General features: G+C 40.6%; 1 protein-coding gene across 6 annotated transcripts in view; it reads right to left on the reverse strand.

Annotated features, from left to right (window-relative positions):
- Positions 1–23,237, reverse strand: part of KHDRBS3 (KH RNA binding domain containing, signal transduction associated 3) — a 96,022-nt gene extending 72,785 nt beyond the window's left edge. For 5 of the 6 annotated variants that reach the window (XR_012833684.1, XR_012833683.1, XM_075743267.1 and 2 more), the window contains exon 1: positions 22,710–23,237. Coding sequence is in view for 3 of the 6 variants with exons in the window: in XM_075743267.1 (XP_075599382.1) it covers positions 22,710–22,797 (88 nt within the window). In the remaining 3 variants the exon portion in view is untranslated. The remainder of the gene's footprint in view (positions 1–22,709) is intronic. The other variant, XR_012833685.1, reaches the window with a different exon arrangement.
- Positions 23,238–23,681: the final 444 nt, after the last annotated feature.

Below are 23,681 nucleotides of genomic sequence, written 5' to 3' on the forward strand. Positions count from 1 at the left end.
TATTAACTTGTAGCTAAGAAACAAACATCAAAATTTAGACCAAGTAAACCACACAAATTTGTTACACAACTACTGAAGGATGCCCAACAATAGCACTTCTCAGTTCATTCTCAAGACTTCAGAATTGTCTTAGAAAAAAGACACCAACACATTATCTTCAGCTGATAAAGCTCTAAGTCCAATTGAAGGCTGTGGAAGTATTATACTTTCCCTGTCTTAACTTCTTGAAAAGGCTTTCTACTATTGACCGTTGCTGGAGATACAACACTGAGGTAGATGGGTCCCTGGTCTGACAGTATGATTAGTTATGGTTTCACATTAAAAAAATCCAAGTGATGGTACCACAAAAAACAGACTTATTAGTTTGCTTCCACAGGAAGAGGGGGACTCCAAGGCAGTTGTAGCAAACTTTCACAGCAAAAATAGTTTTTTCTGAATGAAGAAAAAACATGGACAATATTGGTTCAGTTTCCTGAAACTTTCTACAATCCTTCCAGCTCAGAGCATCAGTAGTACTTCCGAAGCAGTCTTTTGGATTAAAACATTACTTTACAGAATGCTGGAGAATTTTTTTTTTTTTACACATAGTATACTGTTTATTTGAAACTTTTTATTGTGGCAAATCCATACTTGTATCTCAGAAGGTACATTTTAAGGACACTTTTCTGAAAACACTGGCAATTAGAACTTTTGCACTGAAGCTAAGTCACAGAAAATCTGCTATGCTGGATGTTGTTTTAATGCTCACAGTCCTTCCATGACTTGGTCTGGTAAATCCAAAGTGCAGTAATCTAGGATGAGACCAACAATAGTTCTAATTTTGATGACATTGACAAGAGCTTAATCTCATTATCATAGCAAAATGGTCTCAAGTGTGCTTCAGATTATACATCTCTCACACTGGACTCCTTTATCATTAACCACCATTAATGGAGTGATTAAATTATCTGAAACAGTACCTCTCCAACAAGTATTTCTTGTTTTTTCAGACAAAAAATAGTACTGCACAAAATGAACTTAAACTAAAATCACCACACTACAGCTCTAATACATTTCCAAAGGCTTTCTGAAATAAAGTCCACATTTCCTGAAGGCAGACTCTAGAAGACCTACTACTCACTGTCTCTGTCCTCTTGATCAGTATGAAGTTGGATGACTCAACTTTTGCACTAAGCAAAAGAAGTAAGTTCAGCCTCAAAGCAGTTTCTCTGTGTATATATATTCACAAAGGATGCAGAATTCCTCAGTTTGAGTTGTATGTAGCACCTCAATATCCCAGAACAATTAAGAGCAGCAACTGAACATCGTCTGATGTAAGTATTTTCCACCCACAAGATTTTTCCAAAGCAAATACTGCTTAGTGTATCTTCAGAAAAAGTCAAACTGGAGAACTAAAGTAATCAAGCAAAACAAAAATAGCCTCAAAAATTTGAAAATAAGGGGGGTAAATATAGTGGAATGGTTATATCTAGATCCTTCTAGAATGAGTCTAAGACTCAAATCAAAAAAGCAATAACATTTTCAATTTTTAATGCAGCTGCTCTGTTACTGCATCCATCCCCATTCTTCTATGAACTTCAGAAAACTCCACTTATCCTCCTCAGCCATTATTTTGATACATTAAAAAGCCTTTTTAAAATCACAAATTTAGCCTCCACAGTAGGTTCTAGTTCTGAACTGGCATAAGCAGTAACACATTAAGAGTAGGAACATAAACTGTGCATAAGAAACATAAGAATTTGTTTCAACAAATGCAATTACTACAATAGTTGAATTCAGAATAACTGTCTTTTATATGCCACCTTAATTTTGTAGCAGCAACTGACAATGAATCTAATTTGAATTTACAATAAAATGAGTGGTTCATGCTAGACTGATGTCTACAACATTCAGCATACTCAAATTAATAATAATATCCCTGTTGAAGGACTTAAACCAATCTTTATTTAAATTGCATTCACAGGCATTGTAAGTTCTATTTTACAGTTTAAGTACTACTGTCTGCACTGATCTGAAAATACATTTCAGTCACCAATATGACAAATATTTTGAATAGGCCTTTTTATTTAAGCAATTCAAAGCTAATTGAACACCTATTACCTTCACTTCAAAAATGACTCCACTAAAATCTGTTCAGACTGATTAATATTAGCAATAAAGTAGAAAGTACCACAGTAGAAACTGTCAAAAGTAACACTAAGATATTAACAGATGTTCAGTCAGTCTTGCTCAAGAAAAAACAAGATGTAAACACAGGCTTCGCTCTTCTATACCCACCCTACTCCACTGAAAATTACTATTTATTTCACTGTTAAGAGAGTTTCTGAACTTATAACAAAGTGCTACGATTTCCTATGATTTACCTACTGTTGACAGCTTTCTTCAAACATGAAGATTTCTACATTACCAAGGTCAGGAATCCACTAACTACAAGAATTTCAGCACATTTGTTGGATAACTTCAAACCAAAAAAATTCCAAAGGCAACTTAAATATATATACATGGAAAAACAGTGCCCAGTGTCCTACACTCAAGTACTTCAAACTTGGATGCTACATCCTATCAAGACAAAAATACTTGACTGCCATACTCCTCCCTGCTTCAGGAACACCTAATCGGGCTGCCTAAATATTGGCAAGAGCATTGGCTTTTCTCCTGCTTAGAGCAGAAGACTAGACCTTCAGAGGTTTCTTAAAGCCTCAGGCACTTTACAATCCTTCCTATAATAAAGCATCTGAAGAGGCACTCCTACTCTCTTGTTTTTAATCTACCATATCTACTGCACAATAGCCTGCAGTAATACAGTTCAGATTCACAGCTTGGTAGGGGTTGGAATGCACCTCTAGAGATCATCTAATCCAAAGCCCCTGTTAGAGTAGGATCACCTAGAGCATGATGCACAGGATGGCATCCAGGCAGGTTTTGAGTATTTCCACAGAAGACTCTACAACCTCTCTGGGCAGCCTGTTCCAGTGCTCCGTCACCCTCAAAGTAAAGAAGTTTTTCCTCATGTTCAGATGGAACTTCCTGTGTTCCAGTTTGTGCCCATTGCCCTTTGTCCTGTCACTGGGCACCACTGAGAAGAATGTGGCCCCTTCCTCTTGACATCCACCCTTTAGATATTTGTAAGGATTGATAAGATCCCTCTCAGTCTTCTCTCCTCCAGGCTAAACAGACCCAGCTCCCTCAGCCTTTGCTCAGATGCTCAATTACCTGAATCATCTTTGTAGCCTTCTACTGGACTCTCTCCAGTAGTTCCCTGTCTTTCTTGAACTGGACACTATTCCAGATGTGGTCTCACCAGAGTAGAGGAGGAGGATAATCTCCCTTGACCTGCTGTCCACGCTCTTCTTAATGCACCCCAGGATACCATTGGCCTTCTTGGCCACAAGGGCACATTGCTGGCTCATGGAGAGCTTGTTGTCCAACAGGACTCCCAGGTCCTTCTCCACAGTGCTGCTTCCCAGCAGGTCAACCCCTAACCTGTACTGGGTGCTTAGGGTTGTTCTTCCCTAGGTGCAGGACCCTACACTTGCCCTTATTGAATTTCATTAGGTTCCTCTGTGCCCAGCTCTCTAGTCTGTCCAGGTCTCAGAATAGCAGCACAGCCTTCTGCTGTGTCAGCCACTCCTCCCAGCTTAGTATCCTCAGCAAATTTGCTGAGGGTACACTCTGTCCCCACGTCCAGGTCATTGATGAATATGTTGAACAAGACTGGACCCAGTACCGACCCTTAAGGCACACCACTAGATACAGGACTGCAACTAGACTCTGCACCACTTATCACATTCCCTTTCTGCAAGTAATTTTTTGTTATTCCATATGACAGCACAAGCAGCCCACAAGCCTCAAAGGCAAAGCTCTGGAAGCCCTCTATACTATTTAGACAGTATGGTAGGAACAAAGTGGAGGAGTTAGTATTGAGTGATCTTTGTTTAGAAGACATTTCTTATGGAGTTTTAAACATCAGCCTAAAGTAGTTCCCTCAAGCAGCATGTGCAAACATGACAGTTGGCACTATAGATGTGAGCTACTTTGGATGCTGGTTTCAAATGTAAAGCCATGACTTGTTATTTCATAAGGGGATCCAACATACAGATCATCTTAAACTACTTGGGGCATAGGGTTTAGACAAAATGAAGTTAATGTTTTGTATCAAGAGCCCTTACAAAAAGCTGTTCCATCTTTTTCATTTATATGTATGAACATGATCAGGTAGCCCTTAAACAAGATTTAACTTGTCATCTTGGTGAGTCATCAAGAAAGGTCTAGATCCTTTCTTTCTTATTACATAGCACAAACTTTCTGTGATTCTTTTGACAGCTTCCACAAGTGCAGCATTTCAGATCTCATTTGAAAAATGGGTAACACCTGCAGCTCTTAATATGCATGTATCATTTTAAACTATTGCCAAGTTGAAACACTAGCCATAACACATCTAGTTATTGAACCATAAAGCAGACACTTGAGCACTATTAAAGACCACACTTAAAGCTTTTTAGGGCACTGGCAAAGACAAAGAGTCTAAGAAGCTGCTGACATTCAATAAAATGACATTTAATACTGGAAGATATCTATACTACCAAAACACATCTTAGTGGGGTATCTTCCATCCCCTATTTTGCATAACTGATAGTTACACAAATAAGCATACAACTGTTTACTTAGCATTATGCAAGATTTATGTAGCCATCAGCAAGACAAAGCAGTGTAATCTTCCCCTACTTCTCAAAATTCTTTTAGCAACTCTAGAGTTTGGCCAGTACTCTTCATCCCAACTAACAGAAGCCCAGGGTACAGCCTCACACTCTGGCAATTCTTAATTTATTAGAATTTATCAATAGGATGTGACACATTTCTAAAACAATTCATACCTATAAGTGACAATTTACTTTAAGTCATCACTGAACCAGAAATTTCAGGAAACATCCACAAGCACTGAGGGAGCTGCTGACATCAGGCCACTGTTTATCAGAGAGTCATTTAGGTTGGAAAGTACCTTTAAGATCATCAAGTTCAACCACTAACCTAGCACTGCCACATCCAACCACTAAACCACATATACATATCTTTAGTACCTCCAAGGATGGTCACTCAACCACTTCCCTGGGAAGCCTGTTCCACTGACCAATAACACTTTTGGTAAAGAAGCTTCTCCTAATAGCCAACATCCCCCGCAAAACTTGAGGCCATTTCCTCTCATCCAAGGGCTTGTTAATTCAGAGAAGAGACTGACAACCACCTGGCTACAACCTCCTTTCAGGTAGCTGTAGAGAGGGATAACATCTCCCCTCAGCCTCCTTTTCTCCAGGCTAAACAACCCCAGTTCCCTCAGCTGCTCCTCATCAGACTTGTGCTCTAGACCCTTCACCAGCTTTGTTGCCCTTCTCTGGACACACTCCAGCACCTCCATGTCCTTCTTGTAGTGAGGGGCCCAAAACTGAACACAGCACTCGAGGTGCAGCCTCACCAGTACCAAGTACAGGGGCACAATCACTTCCCTAGTCCTGCTGGCCACACTGTTCCTGATACAAGCCAGGATGCTGTTGGCCTTCTTGGCCACCTGGGCACACTGCTGGCTCAGATTCAGCTGGCTGTTGACCAATACTCCCAGGTCCTTTTCTTCCAGGCAGCTTTCCAGCCACCCTCCCCAAGCCTGTAGCATTGCCTGGGGTTGTTGTGACCCAAGTGCAGGACCCAGCACTGAGCCCTGTTGAATCTCACACAGTTGGCTTGGCCCACTGATCCAGCCTGTGGAGATCCCTCTGCAGAGCCTTCCTACCCTCGAGCAGATCAACACTCCTGCACAACTTGGTGTCATCTGCAAACTTTATGAAGGTGCACTTGATCCCTTGTCCAGATCATTGATAAAGATAAAGATAACTGGCCCCAGTACTGAGCCCTGGGGAAAACCACTTGTGACTGGCCATCAAGTGGATTTAACTCCATTCACCACAACTCTTTATGCCCAGCCATCCAGCCAGTTTTTTTACCCAGCAAAGCATACACCTGTCCAAGCCATAAGCAGCCAGTTTCTCCAGGAGAATGCTGTGGGAAACAGTGTCAAAGGCTTTACTAAAATCCAGGCAGACAACATCCACAGCCTCTCCCTCATCCACTAAGCGAGTGACCTTGTCATAGATCAGGTTAGGCAAGCAGGACCTGCCTTTCATGAACCCATGATGGCTGGGCCTGATCACCTGGTGGTCCTGTACATGCCATGGGATGGCACTCAAGATGATCTGCTCCATAACCTTTCCCCAGCACTGAGGTCAGACTGACAGGCCTGTAGTTTCCCAGATCCTCCTTCTGGCCCCTTTGCCTTTTCCTCATCCTTTGTCACTATTTTTCTCCTCACTTCCAATAAAGTGGAGAGAGTCTCCTTAGCCCTCCTTTTGTTGTTAATGTATTTATAGAAACATTTTTTATTGTCTTTTACAGCAGTAGCCAGATTAAGTTCTAGCTGGGCTTTGGCCCTTCTAATTTTCTCCCTGCATAGCCTCACAACATCCTTGTAGCCCCCCCTGAGCTGCCTGCCCGTTCTTCCAGAGGCCATAAACTCTCCTTTTTTTCCTTGAGTTCCACCCAAAGCTCTCTGTTCTGCCAGGCCAGTCATCTTCCCTGACAGCTCATCTTTCACCACATGCCTTGCTCTTGCACCTTTAAGATATCCTTCTTGAAGGATGTCCAGCTTTCCTGGACTCCTCTGCCCTTCAGGACTGCCTCCCAAGGAACTCTGTCAAGCAGGCCCCTAACAGGCCAAAGTCTGCCCTCTGGAAGTCCAAGGTAGGAGTTCTGCTGATCCACCTCCTTACCTATCCAAGAATAAAAACCTACCATTTCATGATCACTATGCTTAAGACAGCCCTTTTAAAGGTCATGGTCATCAGGGAACATTCTTGATGGCTGAAGCAAACCAAGTATCAGTCCTGTCTTCAAGAGGAAGTAGGAGGATCTGGTGATTAACAGGATGGTAAGACTCACCATGATCCCTTGGAAGGTGATGTAGTGAACAGCCCTGGGAAACCATTTCCAAACATATAAAGGACAAGGTAACTGTGAGTAGCCTTCATGGATTTATCCACACCAAACTCAGAACCTTCATCAATATGAGTACCTCCACAGTGAGACAAAAGCAGCTGATGTTGTCCGTGTAGTAGGGCTTTTGACTGTCTCCCATATCATCCTCATGTCAACTGAGGAGGTACAGGCTAGAGAAACAAACAGCAAGATGGACTCAAAACTGACCTGCCTGGCTCAAACAGTTTAGTTAGTGGCATCACAAGTCCAGCTGGTGGCCAGACACTAGTGGTGTGCTCTGAGGGTCAATACTGTTTAACATCAATGACCCAGATGATGGGACAGAGTGCAGCTTCAGCAAGTTTACAACTAATAGAAAACTGGAGAAGTGATTCAAACACCAGAGGCTTGCAATGATGCTTACAAGTACATTGACAAGCTGGACAAACAGGCAGACAGCAACCTCATTTAGTTCAAAGGGAAGTGCAAAGTCCTGCACCCATGGAAGAATAACCCCATGCACCAGAACAGACTAGCAACCAAACAGCTAAAAAACAGCTTTGCAGAAGAGGACCTGGAAGTCCTAACAAGCTGAACACTAGACAGGAACGCATGCTCGAAGACCGTCATCCTGGGCCACACTAGAACAGCATTGCCAGCACCCTGAAGGTGGTGATCCTTCCTCTCAGCACTGGTGCAAGTTTTAGCAAGCGACTTGATTTCTACTGTTTTGCAGAAGAGTTTTAAAAGGATTTTTTAAAGGAAAGATTTGTTCCATCTTTGGTATTTTTTAAAGAATACTAGTTCTAGTGAATTCTGTCCCCATCTCAATGTGATTTCTCATTAAATACTTGAGTGCAGAAAGCCATGATTTGTTACCTGAAAGCATGCTAGAAATTCATGTTGCATCACAGATTACATGTATTCAGTGCAGAGAAACAGATCTGGACAGATCCTGTGTACAGCAGCCCATTATTTCCCTTCATAGCCCCACCATTACCCTGCTTTGCATGGCTAGAAGTGCACACTTACTTCCAAAGTTACACATCTCTTCCCACTGCTTCCCAGAACACCATGCTGTCTAAAATGTCTACATTCCTGTCCAATAAAAATTTGTTCATATTTCAGTGCTAGGGAAAGGACCAGAGATGAGGCTATCGTAAGTACCTGTAATGCATCTAAATTCTTAGACCAAATTCTGTGAAACTCAGAGTTGCACCAGACACTCTTATAACTTAGAAAACTCATACCCCCTGGATCCCACATAACCATTACCAACAAGCATAACCTTACTCTTACTACAGAAATTGGAAAAAAATCTAAGTTCTGTGACACTGCACTGGTCAAGTGAACTAGCAAAATGAATGCTACCATACTTCGGTGCCTGTAAAAGATTAGCTATGAAAACTGCATCTACTGGAGTAACCTTCATGCATACCTGTTGACTCAACCTGCCATTCATAAGTTTCTCAGCTTGTTTATTCTAACACAACTTTCCTGGTCTTTGATGTAAATTGCTCTGATAAAGCTCCAGGAATCTGTCTGCAAGTTTGTTTTCTAAAGCACAAGCTATTGATGTGTAAGTGCCATGTGTGAAAAGGTAAACTTGTACTGAAAGAACATGAAACCACAGGTGAATGAAGGGACATAACATTGTGGATGGGTTGTATTTTAATATATAAAATAGAGCTCAAGAATTTTGAAAAATGCTTTCAGAATACTTACAAAAATGGTAATAACCCAGAGATCCTAAAGCATTTGTGTATTCTGGTCCACAAATGTACAAGAAACCTATGGAGGTCAGCAGTTAGTTGGTGCATGTGGAAGGTGACTAATTCCAGCACACCACTCTGGATTAATTTAACACCTCTAATGCTTCAGAAGGCCTTTACTGCCACTGCCAGCAGAAAAGAGGCAAAACACTACTTTTGATACAATTATTGTAGGCAGTACATTTTTTAGTCACCTATTACAGTCCTTGGCTGCAGTAACATAACTTGGCAGAAAAAATATAAAGGCAGCCTTTAAAGAAGCATGTGAAAATTTTATGTGTGAACTTCAACATGAATTGAATGTTAAAAACTCTTAGCATCCAAGTTAAAAACTAAATAGCAGAGCAATAACATTAATTACTATCCCTTCCACATGCTCAATAGCAAGTGAATTCAAGTATCTTTTCTGTGTATGAAGATACACATTACACAGTTTAGATCACTACCACATTCAATTGTTTCCAAATATTATTCCATTAAACTTATTCTCAAAATCAGTTGAATCCCTTCATGGAATTTTAGACCAAGATCACACTTCCCTAGAAGCATGATAAACCTTGAAAGTCCAGCTTAGGGATTCATTCCAGCTGCAACTCATAAGGGAAGGAACTAACATCTGGTAAGACCAGTTTCTCCAGGAAAGAAGATCTAAGTCTGCAATAAGCCTGTTCTCTGTAGGACCATGTGCTTACCCATGTAGCACCTTGCTCAAGGAAAGCAATCTTCCAACTTATGGCATCTGTCAGAGAAAGTTCTTCTTAAACTAGTATTTCTAGCCTTCACCTTATAGAACATTACTCAATTTTCCAAATTCACAAAAGGAAACATACCTTCATTATTTATACCTGCATAAATATCTGAACAACCAACTTGCACCAATAAGCTTTTGCTGAAACATACCTTGTAAATAAAGCTAAAATTATACCACAATTTTAGTAGCATTTATGGTATGGTTTTACTTGCCATATGAAACAGCTCTGAATTATAATTTTTTTTCTAAAGAAAGTATCTTCATGTTTAGCTTAAGTAAAACTGAACAGTTCCTTTTAAGTCATATATTTCAGGTTAGTAAATTTGTTTTAGAAAAGCATCTTTCTTGAGTAAAAAGTATTTTTAAAAGCCCAAGGTCAAGTTCCTTTCCAACAGGCATGGTTGTCACAGCTGTAAGCAGAATGCCTGCATGATGTTCTGTGCAACTACTCAGAAGTCAAGATATTGCAAATTCATTTGTCATAGATATTTTGACAACAGTTTAAAATCAAGTGGTTATATGGAAGTGGAAAATGTGATGCCTTCGTTTTACTGCAGTTTCAGAAGTCATTCTCATGTAGTTACGAGATGAATTGATTTTAGAAGTGTTACTGTTTTAGTTAATCCCACTAATTTCAAAATCCCAGCTTTCACTGAACACTGCAACTTTTTTCCCAGTGATGACTGTATGTGTTATGAATTTTCTTACGGCAGTAATTCCTATATATAAAAGTTTAAATAACGGATTTCAGTACATTTCCACAGATTTTACACAGAATAATCAACTATTAGAAAGCATCACATGCACAAGGCAGCCAACATCTTTAAGCACAGTGGAAGAATTCACAGTCAGGGAAGTATACCTACATTTAAGCTGAGACACCAAATCTGAATTCATCTCATTGATATGAGTAGTGCTGGGAAAATGCAGAAGCTGCTACTAACCACAGACTCCCACCCTACCTGTCCCCTACTTGCCTTCATAATCACATATAGTCAAGTTTCCGCTCTTTCATCACTTCTGTCTGCCAAGAAACAGTAAGAGAAGTGCTAACACCAAGAACCTGAGGTGTCATTACTTGTTGGTTCAGTGATGTTTGAATTGTTTCTATATAGGAAAGGAAATTTTGGTGCTCCACTCTCCAAAAGTAAAGAACAAAGCTACCTTCTAGACACGGCAGAGGACAAAAAGGATGCATTTAAAAAATGCAGTTGCCTAAGAAATCCAGGGTCTGGGTGCCCAAAGGAAGAAGGACAGTCAATACAATAACACTTAATATGGTAGATTGTTCTATCACTCCTTGCTACCAGAGAGAAGCAAAGCATAAAAGTGTATTTGGGAAGGACAAAATAAAAAATGGTCACAATGGGTACTTATGAACCATTCTTTAGGAAAACTTATTCATGGGACCATGTTTATCTTAAATTTCAAATCCCACTTCCCCTTTTTGATTCATTTATTTTAGAGCAAGGGCATGAATGACTTGCCTAGTTACAGACAGAATAACCACCTAAATGCTGGAATGTGCTACTTCACATAAATCAGGAAAGAATATTTAACAAGGGAGAAGTTAAACTCTTCCTCAAGCCATCACAATAAATATAAGCACAAACACCTCTACCACATTTGACATGAAAGTTTAAAGACTCAATCAGTGTTTCAGAGCAAGAAAATACCAGAAATGGTAGAATGAATCCTCATTGAATATAAATGGAACTAAATTCCCAAGATTGCTCTTTTTTGTAGTATCCCTTTGTGAAGCAACACACAACCAACTTAAGAGTCTACTATTCCAATATACTATAGCTATATCTTAAAAATATGAACATAACACTAAAACAGAAAGTGTTGGGAATGAGGAAAAGATTTTTGTCCACTAAATTCATACAGCTTTTATTTTACCCTTGCATAACAACCTTCTATTGGCAGTACCTCAACAAGCAAGGGATTAACTATGTAGCCGGCCAGGAGCATCTATTCTCTTTAATCTATTTTTCTGAAGGGGCCATCTGCTCTTATTTCTTCATTTCATGGCCTAGCTTGAAATTGCATTCACTATTCTGCTAGTATTTCAATTAGTTACATGTAAAAATCTCTCCCATGTCAGGATAGTTGCCTAGAGGATGAAATACTGTAAGATGAAGTGGGAAAAAGGTTTATCACCAAAAGCTGATTGACTACAAATGGTAGCTCAAATAGCTAATCAGTCATCAACACAATTAAGAAAAAATGAAGGGAAAACACCACTAACATTTGTTTTATTACAACACAGCTTGACATCCATTATGACAAGTATGCACAGCCATGTTTTAAGGTGCTGAATCTGAATAAAGGGTCTATGTTTACTTTCTGTATTCTCTGCACTCCACTCTTTTCAGATGACTCTGCAGAAAAGCTTCAAATCTCAGCTTTGATAACAGCACCAAAACCTTCCAAATGAGGTGCCCAAAACCACCTCATACAAATGCTGACAAGACATGCCTACATGATTAGCATCATTTGCACAGACTTACAAATAATGAGTAGTTACTCCTAAAAAATTTACATACTACAAGCTACAAGTTTGAGCTCCAGCCAGCTATTACTCCAACACAGTATTAAGCAAAGTATTCTGAAATGACTGTACAAAATGAAACCTATGGTTTTATACCCTACTTCATCCAAGTGGGGGGGAAGTACTTCTGATTCCATTTTTTTATTTCACTGTTTTCCCCAGCAAAAAGACCAAGGAGGCAGCTATCCAGCAGAGTACTTCAGTTAGTGCCTAGAGTAAATAACATCTCAGCATCATCTTCACAGAAGCCATCATAACAGGTATGCTTCTAGCCCAGACAACCAGTCATTGAAAGCTTTGGTCATTGCTGTGGGCCCACTGACAAAAGGGATCAGTGCCTTGGGGACCTAGAAGCTACCCAGAGGCAGAAAATACATTATGTTAGCATAGTGCTCAGCATACCACTGAAGTCTAAAGAAACTATGATCTACTGGTTAAGAAAGCAAATCATACGTATTTTCCTCTATCAGGACATTCCTTTAAAAGGATAATTTGTCTAGAGCTGATCTCACAGCCAGCTACTTGCTACTTATTTGATAATGAAACATCAGCATTTTTAATTAACCTTATATTGAACTATGTGAACTATCACTTAGTGTTCTAAACAAGACCTATTATTTCAGGGGATTTGCAAATTCTGTAAGTGCATCTATGAACAAATGATTTATAAACAACATTATGGTAGTTTCCCTGCACTCTCCATTTAATCAGCTGATAATAACATGATATTCTAAGAGATTAAAGTCTGGCAAAGTATTTTTTGAAGCCTCATTTAACACATCAAACTGGACTGACAGCAGTCTTACTAGTTCAAGTATACATCAAAAGAACAGCACAGACCAAAGCTATTTCAGCTCCCATCCGTATTTCAGTTGTGTTTGGAAACCCTGTGTCCGAAGATAAGGTAGTTCTACCACAGCCGCAGCACTGAGTCCATCGTTGAGCTGAAGTTTGTGATCCAGGTATGAGCAGTAAAAGCAAATAGCTATGAGATGGCTGAGCAGAAAGATGCAACCTATGCTAATTTCAAACAGGCCAGTTACCAATTAAACCCTTTATAGCCTGAGCATCAACTTTTTATAGTCACACAGTGAAGCTACGTGAAGAGCCCTATTGACAAAATGATTCCCCGAGCACTGACGTCTCAGTTAACCGAATATCGGCTTTCAGGAGGGACCTGCGTTTTAAGAAGCGGGCAGAACGCATCTGGCTGCAAGACTTACTGCGACAAACAAACACCGATGGCAGCCAGCCCTCCTGTGCAGCTCCAGGTCTCCCTCCGGGGGGGCTGACCCCCCCCTTTCCCCGGGGAGCCCCGGCAGGGCCGGATGGGCTGCGCGCCGGCTCCCCCTGCTGACACAGCGGCAGCGCTGCCCTGCCGGCACGGTGCCGGCACGCTGCACAGCCAGGCTGCATCGTACCCTAAGGAATTCCAAAAATGGGCTAACGAAGCCCTTCAGAAAAAAAAAGCTCGACGCAAAATTAAAAACTGCATGATGATTCCTCTACTACTTAGCGACCCACACTATACAACAGAGTTTTCTGACACAGAGACAGCATCCAAAAAACCATCCTGGGTAAGTTACATCTTCAAAATTTCAGCATCGCTATGTTTAAGATGCTCTATAGGTATGCTATAGGAAAAGCCACTGTGGAACACTTCTGCTCTTTCCAAAATAAGCTCATATTAATACTTCATAATTGCCCAAGAGCCCCAAATTCATAGAAAAAAATAAAGCTGGAAGAAATCTTAAAAGGTCTTTAATTCCCTCACAAGCATTTTATATGATTACACTTACATCATTCTCAACATTTGTTTCACATGGTATTAACAAGCTTCTGTGAAGACTTCACATCTGCAGGAAAAATGTCTGAGGAACAGATACTGTAAGCTTTAAAAACATGATAAATCTTCTGTTGTATGCTTTTATACAGTAGGCCAATAAAAACCTAATCATTTTTTCCAGAGCGTGGATGCATGGTGTAATAAAAAGGTCAAGGGTATATGGTAAGTGAAAAGAATCCCATTTGTGTTACACAAGACAAATTGGACCACAGTAGTCCTTTCCAGTCTTAAGATCTAGTACTAAGGTGCCACATTTCACCTTGCAGACTGGTCAGCGTAGGATATCATTAGGATCTCTCTAGAAAAGTAGCAAGGGATAACTAGTACTAAAGATATCACTACAACTTATCTGCTGTAAAGCAGAAAGTGAAGCAGATGAGCTCTTCCACACACATCAGGATTTAAATGGAGAAACTGAGTCAAAGCATTAGTTTGAAACTGTTTCCCTTTGAGAAACACCTCCGCCTACCACAAAAACTTTGGGGAACCCCTGTAAGGAAGGCAGAACACTGAGCTGTGACACTACCTTCTTCCTTGAAATTAGGACTTCTTGATCCTAAAAAGCAGGCTGGAAGTGGTCATGAAACAGATAATTTGTGAAGTGACAAATGACTCTAGGTTTCTGAACTTCCATGACCATACAAATGGACCAAGAACTTTGTACTCAATCTGTGTGAAGGCAAGCCTAGAAATAGAAAAATCTGTTTCCCTTCAAACTTGGGGAGGGGTATATGGTATAGTTTAGCATAACAAAAAGCCATGAAAGAACCAAACAGCTATGATGGACCCTAGTGCTTTTTACTTTTGCAAAAGTGAAATATATGATTTAATATTCCTTTGGAGGTGGGCAGAAAAGGATGATTTTTTACTTCACTGGTTTACCCCATAGAGCCGTATTACTCAAATCTGCATACAAGAGAGCTGATTTCTGCTTCATAGCTGGAGAAAGACAACATGAAAAAATCAGATCCTCAGTATCTGAGGGTTAAGGACCTCAGGGAGCAGAAACTGGGCTGCTGACCATAGATGCATCAGGATTGGAGCTTCATCACCATCTCTAGTTGACCACCTCTAGTTAATTAGGACACAGATCAAAAGGAACCAGTAACAAAAACTTTTGTTCATTATCAGTTAACAGAAAAGGAGACACATGAAAGGGAGAACAATTGCATTAAAAGTAGTCCTTCCATTTCTTCATCCTTAAAAACATTATCCCAAAGCAGCAGGAAAACCTGGCTGAAAATACCTAGAACTTTTTGCTTTGAAACACATCTGCTTTCCAGAGTTCTGTTACTGGATAATCAGAGGCAATACGAGACTACAGATGTATTTACTCTCCAAGCATTCAGTAAATGCAGTAGTATCAGTGTCACAGCAACAGCAGCTATTTTGACATCTTCCCAGATTCTTTGTCTTGTCAACGAAAAGGCATCTTCCCCTACTGACTAGTTCTTTTTACAACCCAAATGGATTAAAGTTGAAGAAAACCAGTAAATCCTCAAAGGATTTGCAACTTCAGATTTCCACTGTCGCTAAATTATACCAAGATCAGCACAGCAGCAGTTGTTGCAACAAATTTTATTTTGGATTAAGTGCAAGAACAATAGGTTTACTGAAATGATTTCTAATCTTTCAGGTTTCCAATTATTTTGTCAAGAAATTCTTCCTAGAAAATAAAGACCTATAAAAGAACACCTATATAGGCCAAAAAAAGCAAAACATTTACCAACTACAAGAATTAAACTGACATTTGTTTGCTGCCTTGCAACTTTGTTCCTGTTGAGCTGCTAGCTGAAGCCAAAAGCCTGATAAACACATCAAAATAAGAAATGGAAGGCAGCCAGCAATACAGCAACTGGAAGTAGAGAATAGGAAGGAAGGAAAGCCATTTAACTTTCTAGTTTCTTATTAATTTTACCTTGACAATAAGGTAAAAGGATGAAAAATGACAACACAAAAAGAACAGTAAGTGATAAATATGACAAAGTTGAGTTCAAGAAAAGGAATATCTTAAGACAGAACACACAAAAAATAACACATGCACAGCTTAGCTGCTGAATCACTCAAAAATACAGCTCAGCTTAACAAAAATGTTTCTTCATTTCACCTCTCTAGTCAGTACTCTTTAATTTGCTCCTTGTCATAAATAGCCAGCCTATATCTACTGCATATTGTAAGTCATTGACAGTTCAGTAAAAAGCCTAACGATTGATTTGAGATCAAATGTCCAGTAACCCATCCCATTTTGAATCAAAGATGTCAAGAGATCCAAAATGTACCAGTTCTTGTATTTAAGAGTTAACCATCCACTGCTGGAGCACTACGCTTTATTTTTTTTCATCTGCACTTTTGGCCAGACATTTCATCACCAGTTTAAAGGGCCTCTTAGCACCTTTATTTACCTCAGAGAAAGCAGTAAGGCACTCAAACACAGGTTAATGATCACTTTCACAAACCAGACTAGCAAGAGGTCTACACACCTTCTCAAGCCTGCAAAGCATTGTGGTTTTTCCATGATCATCTTGAAGATTAAGACAGACTACCTAGAATGTCACAAGAAAATAAAATTCCCTAATCCATATGCCCTAATCCATTAGCTTAAGGCCATAAAGATTAATTTTCTAGCTAGTGATGCACTTGGATCTCACACTTAATAGTTCTGGGAATGACTTGAAAGCCATATATTGCTAGCTATCTCCCCTACCATGCAGCTTCCATTATGCAGGTGAGACTTGCCTTCCCAGGTCTCAGGGGTAGATAATCCCACTTTATCAAGATGCTCCACTTGTCCAGTATAAACATCCTGTCCTTTATCATTTCCTATTTGAAAAAGTGTATTAATAATGTAAACATGAAGCTTGCAAGATTCCTGCAGAGCTCAGCTAAGAGCAGTCAGTTAATTCACCATAAAATATTAGGTGTGTCAGTTACCAGTTAATCCATTTAAACATGCTTTTTACTGAAACTGCTAAATACTAATTAAAGAGTCATGCAGTACCACACTGAATACTTTATAGATGCTACTCAACTCTGAACTTTGATACCCAAAATTCTTTCAAATCAAAGCACATCCTAAATTCTTTTGTTTCCTAACTATATGTGAAGTCCAAGAGGGAAAACCTCAGAGGGCAAAAAGGTCACATAACTTGCATTTACTTAAAATCTGTGTAAGTCAAACAAGCCATGGGCCAGAAGAGCAGCCATCCAATGCTGTGACCTTCTTCCTGATTTCTCTAGTAAATAAGTACTCAGAAGGTTACAGTTTTAATTTGCATGGCTGGTGTCGAAAAGGATTGAAAGTGACAAACCATGTCAGTTTAAATTTGAAACCTTTAAATTCGATCTCTCTCATTGACTGCCAAAGTAAGTGTGCAAGTGAATTAGAAGTCAGCTTTAGACTAAATGTGATCATGGGTGAGCAGCTGCAGGCTAGAGTCATGCTTCAGAGCAGCTGAGCCTAGGGTGAAGTATGTATGATTATCTTCAGCCGCATTTCACAGCAGCCCTGTTAACATGACCGGAATACCTGATAAATCACTTCCCCAGCCTTTTAAGAGACCAAGACTGGAATCTAATTGTTAATAAGTTCTATGACTTTCCCAAAACAGTTTCACTGCAGTAAAAGTAAAGAGTCAATCATTACAAAAATGGGACGTTCTGAGGTGTCACCCAACAAGGCAGGCTGATACATGAGGGACAGTGTCTGAAATATCCCTTCTTCACTCCAAATTTTTACTTTACACACTGCTTTAAGGAAACAGAACCAAAATCAGCCTTCCCTGCTTTTACGGTGCTACCATCACGCCATATCCATTCCTACTACTGTCACTTAAGTGTCTCATCGCACCAAGCCTGCCAAATAACCAATTCCACCTGCACATTTTCATAGATTGTTTTGAAGTCTGATCACTAGAATACAACAGAAGAGTTTCTTCTTTCTAGTTAACCTCTAAGAAAAACAACTTAAAGTGACCTGCTATATGAAAAATCTTTGTCTGAAGGGCATATTACAAAATTTACTCTTTTATTCAAATTAATAGGATGCTCCAAGTAACCTTAAAACTCCATCAGCTTTCTTCAGTTATATTTGCTTTACAAAACACCTATGACCTTCATGAAGTGTTTTGCCAGCCTCTCAGAGCAGGACACTTGAAGTGTTGCTCATATGATTGAGATGACAATGAGAAATAAAGGAGAGTTTGAGGTTACACAGCAACAGAGTACATGCAATACCATTAGAGACTGGAAACAAGCAGCACCATGCCTGTCTGTTCCATGCCATGAAATGCTGGTCCCCAGGAAAGTGGATGACTCAGTAGCAAACTGATTATTTATATCACAACATACATATGTCATTTCACTACACAATCAAGTACATTTTTTTAGAATTGTGAAAAAAATTGTTTGTGAAAAATTAAAGAAAATCCTTGCTAAGTGCCCAGAAGACCTTGCATATCAAGACAGGTTTATTAACTCTCAGTAACATCCGTGGAACCTTAATTTATAAGTTTACTTCAAACATTTTTACAAAGCTATCCCTGACCTGCTAAAAAAATCAGTTAACATTCTCCACAATGCAGCAAGTCAGTACACTTTTCCTCACACTCTATTCTCCCTGATATTTAAGGAGGTACAGGACTGATTATTGAACTCCTACTCAAAATTTGACACAAGAACCAGCAAACCTCTACTGATTACTACTAGTCACATGGCTCAGTAAAATCATTCAACAGACAGCTAGCATATACAGCCATCTACTGATAGGAAGGCTTGATATTCCTGTACATCATCGTGTTGACAATTTAAAGGAAGCCTCACCAATTTGCAATATTACCTCAAATCTCAAAGTAGCCAAAATGAGCTTGTAAGGTAGAATACCACAAGTGCAGTCTACAGAGAAGTAAAAGCTGTCTTTCTGCAACAGCACACAGACTCATTGCCTTCCGACGTAAGGATTTCAGCTGCTCTAGCTTTGATCACAGGGTCTTCACCACCAACATATTTAACATTATACAAACCAAACAAGTGCCAGGCATCCATTTTAATGCCTACCCTGTTACAAAACATGTCTGGTATCAACATGTTTTATTTACAGTTAGCTTCTTCCATCTGCAATTTCACATACTTTACCCAACATTCACAAAATACTTGTCAGGAATCAATACTCTGCATAGATGTAAAAGATAAAGTAACTCTTCTCTTAGAGCTCTTTCAATATTTTTAAAGCATCACTCATGAACTAAACTATGACAATCAACATTACACTTCCACATTTACATACAACTCCAAGTAAAAATAAAGGTCTCAAACAGGTTTAAAACTAAAGCTACTCAGTACCTTACAATAAGCACAATGAACTAACCTGATTTCAGAACAAGCATCACTTCCACATACAAAAATATTTTTCACATTTTACATAAAGATGAGCACCTGAGTTGTAAATAGGAAAAATACAAACACACATTTACTAAGCTCTTGCTTCATCACAGAAGCTCATCTTTTCCAATGTTCAATTACAGAACTTATTACAAGGTAATAATTAGACATAATGTTCTGGTTCCCATTGTCTGGTACCAGCTTCAAATTAATCCTATTAGCATGGTCACCTTACTACACATGCAAAATAAGTTTCCTTCCAATCTATAACATTTAATGCTTTACAGGTAAAAATATCCCCTTTTTCGGAAGGCTTAATGTTTAGGTATAGAAATAAATCTAATTAGAGCAAAAGAATAGTCTAGCCTCCTGCAAAAGATTCTTACTGTTCTAAAATTTAAGCAGCAGCTGAATGTTTCAATGACTGTTTAAAGCAAAATTTAAGCAATAGGTCTTATAATTGTGTCCCAAAGAGACAAGTCAAATACCTCAGCAGAGTTTAACAAGAAAAATCAGCACTTCTATGTACTATGCAGGAACGATGAAGGATACTGACCTTTGCTTTTAATGCTTTCAAAATGCTTGAAACAAGGTGGTGTTGGGCCAAGAAGAGATGCTGGCATCTCCTAATTCTGAAATACAGATTAATAACACTGCCTAGGAAAGTATTCTTAGTATTCTTGCAGCATCCTAGTTATTTCCACACTGTTCTTTCAACTGAAAGGCTACTCTGAAACTCTAAAAGGATGTCAAGCTCCACTTTCTTCCTGTATCATTTAAAATTATGTAATTTGTATGTACCCAAAATATAATTTGCAATTATAAGCATAATATGCAAATGTGTCCACTTCCATTTGAGATAACTATAATTAACAGATTTTGGAAGTCTAGAAACAGGACTTTTCCCTAGAAACCAATTTTCAACATAGTTAGAAATTTATTAGCAATTTGGCTCTTTTGTCTATGCAGTATACACACTTCAATTCCTTCAGCATCTTTGAAGGATTTATTAATTCAATCATACAATCCTTACAAATCAATCTTGAGTTCCTGAAGTTAGCTGATCTACAGCATTTCAGTTTAAGTAAATACAGATATTAAATGTAATACTATTAAGACATCAAAATGCTATTACATGATTAAGATGGTTATTTTAAGCACTTAAAACCTTTGCTTAAGGCATTCTCACACATACCTGGAAGAAGCCAAACTGCAAAACATGTTTCATTCTAAATCAAAAAGCTAAACCAACTCAGTTTAAAAAATTAGACAAGTCATGTCATTTGCCTGCTCACTGAACTATCATAGAAAGAACTCAGTAGACCTGACATACTAAGTACAAGCCAGAACTATTACATATACATTTCTACTAATATTTGCCTTCATTTAACTGCACAGAATTGTTACAATTGAGAAAAAAGTCAGTGATAAAGTGTCTGACAGGATGGGTTCATACAACATCTCCTCTTCTATTTCCCACTTGTATTATACAGTCACTTCACCTTTGGTTTCTCTGGTGACTCTACAACTGCCTAAATATCTATTTAACATGGATATTACACAATTTTAATTTTAAACAACAGTTAACCAGTCAATAGTCACACTCCTTAATCTTTTTTTTCTTACCCATGTCTAACATGAAACACTTCAGTTTTAATGCAAGACTTCACTTTCAAAGTAAACTAAAAATCTAGAGACGTATTAGAATGAAGACATTGGATCCACATCCATCTACATTTGGTTTTTTTCCACTGACAATATCATTTATTTCTGGAGCTGAAAGTACGCATGCAGATACCAAGTATTACATGATTAAAGCAGGCAGAAGTTTGTCCTCTAATTTCTCTTTTCAATGAGAACCTCAAAAAACTATTGTAGTGCCAAAAAAGTCAGTTTTGGTAACAGTCACACTACTTCCATAAACGCTATTTGTAAAACAGTAAGTCACATAAGTGCCTAAATAATTTACATATACAAAAAAGATTTTTTTCACTAGCTGGAGAGGAACTTCACTAATTTGCAGCATTAGATGCTCAGCCATCAGGCTAAATTTTAACTTTTTTACAGCAAACAATACAAATGTATTAACATAATTCTCTTTCTCCCACTATCAACAGTGGTACTTTTACAAAGTTAGGAAAAATATGCAAAATACCAATCACCTAAAGACATGCAGCTAACAAATCACATGGTATATGCATTCCACAGCTCAAACTGTCACAGCTGCTACTAACTCCAGGATATTTCAGCCAATAGTTGATTCTCCTTCTGATTTAGAAATGGGCATTTGCAGTCCATTACACATTAAAAACTACAACAATGCATTAAAAGAAGCCACATTGATTCAGACCTGTTCCTGTTCTAGGAAGTACACTAGCAGAGCTTTGTAATCACTTCAACCGAAGCCAAAATCATTTTGGCTGTCATTAAGTTCTATTAGAAAATTAGTTCATAACTTATTTCACTTGACCATCCCAAGCACTATATCAAGTGTTCATCTCTCCAGAGCTGTACCTGAAAATCACCAGCCAATTACAGAATATTTCCAAATTTACATTAAATCACACTAAACAAAGAATTCTTTTTCCAGTCAGTATAGTATAATAGAAACAAAGAGCTAGCACTTTAAAGCTTATCTGACATGTCAGATGCAGAAGGGGTAGGGATCACTTATTGTATGGACTTATATAATTCCAAAAGAAAATGTGCTTTTGGGTTTCTAAAAGATTCATTACAATATATTGTTGGTTCCTTAGCATTTTAGTTACAGAGACAAAAGTTACTAGGACAGTACCTAGTCGTAGGCTCCTTTTTTTAAAAAAAAAGCTCACAAATAGCTATTTGTTGTTCAGAAACACGTTAGCAGGGTAAAACAGGAAAAATCTTCTGGAGCTTTAACCGACTTGAAGCCCAAGCAGAGCACAGAAAACCCAAGCTGTTCTACACAATTCAACTCAGAATAATACAGAATTCAAACAGAGAGCGATCAAGCCTTCGCAACTGTAAAAAAAACACTTATGAAAGAGAAGAATTTTTCGAAACCAGCCCAGTGTTCGCTATCGCCTGGGGGAGATGCCCTGCCTGCTAGAGCAGCAGCCCCTGCAGCCTCCCCGCCCGCCGCGGGCAGCAGGCAGAGCACTGCCCGGGCAGCGGCCGCCGGGGCTGGGCAGACCCCCCCCGGCTCCTCCCCGCAGCCAAACAAGGGGAAGGTGGCAGGAGCCGGTAAACACCAGCAGCCTGAACACGAAATAAACCCCCACCAAGCGGTGCTAAACGAAGAGTAAACCCCTCACTGAGCATCCTCGGCGGCCGACACTAACTCCGGCAGACGCCGCCGCTCGTCCCCTCGGCGGGACGAAGCTGCCCCGCTCCGCCCTCGCCGGCCCTCACCTTGGTTGACCAACCGTAGGGCGTGGGTGAAGGACGGGTCCAGCGAGTCCTTCTCCGCCATCAGCTCGGGCAGGTACTTCTCATCCATGGCGGCGGCCTGGAGCGGCGGCGGAGCCGGGGCGCCGGGTGGCCCCACGGGGAAAGGGGCGACGGCGGCGCGGGTCCGAGTCCCAGACGGCGGTAAATCCTCGGAGGCAGCGCTTCCCTCTGGCCGCCTCCCGCCCGGGGCTGCGGGGACGCATCCAGAGGGAAGCGCCGCAAACCCCCGGCCGGGAGCGGGGAGGGAAGGGGCGCGGGCCGGTGGGACGCCCCCCCCGCAGCGGGCGAGGGACGCGGAGAAATCCCTCTGCGGAGGCGCACGGGGCTGGGGAGAGGGAAGGAGGAGACGGGCCCCGGGAACCGCAGACCCAGGCGGGACGGGGCCCCCCGGCCCGCCGCACACACGCGCGTAGAAGAAAAGGGAGACCGTGAGGCGGATGGCGCTGACCACCGACCTACCGGCCAGTGCCTCCAGCGGCCCTGCGCCGACTGAACAGGCGAGTCCCTCCGCGCCAGGTTTAAATACCCCCGCCGAGGCCACGCCCCTAGCTGCAGAGAAGCCTCGCCCCTTGCCCACCGAGCCCCGCCTCGGGCCGCTGCCCCGCCCCCTGACTCCTCCCAATGGGCGGTGATACGGGAGCCACCTCCTCTGTCGCCCCGCCTACTCAAGTGACGAGTTCTATTGGGTGGTGAGGCTTGTCAGTCAGGAATGGGCCGTAGCTTCGGATTGGTGGCGGCTCTGGCCCTCCCTCGGCCCGCCACCGATGCGGGGGGTGGTGCTCGCGCCGGGCGGTTGCGGCGCTGAGGTAGCGTTCCCATAGCGGCTCCTCACGGGATCGGGCCGGGCGCCGGGGCGGGCCGGGGTGCTGCGAGGAGTCGAGGAGCAGGGTCTGCCATTAAAACCCACAGCGGACCCTCTCCTGAGGGGAGACC

Source organism: Balearica regulorum, chromosome 2, assembly GCF_011004875.1.
Source record: "Balearica regulorum gibbericeps isolate bBalReg1 chromosome 2, bBalReg1.pri, whole genome shotgun sequence".
Classification (NCBI taxonomy): domain Eukaryota; kingdom Metazoa; phylum Chordata; class Aves; order Gruiformes; family Gruidae; genus Balearica; species Balearica regulorum.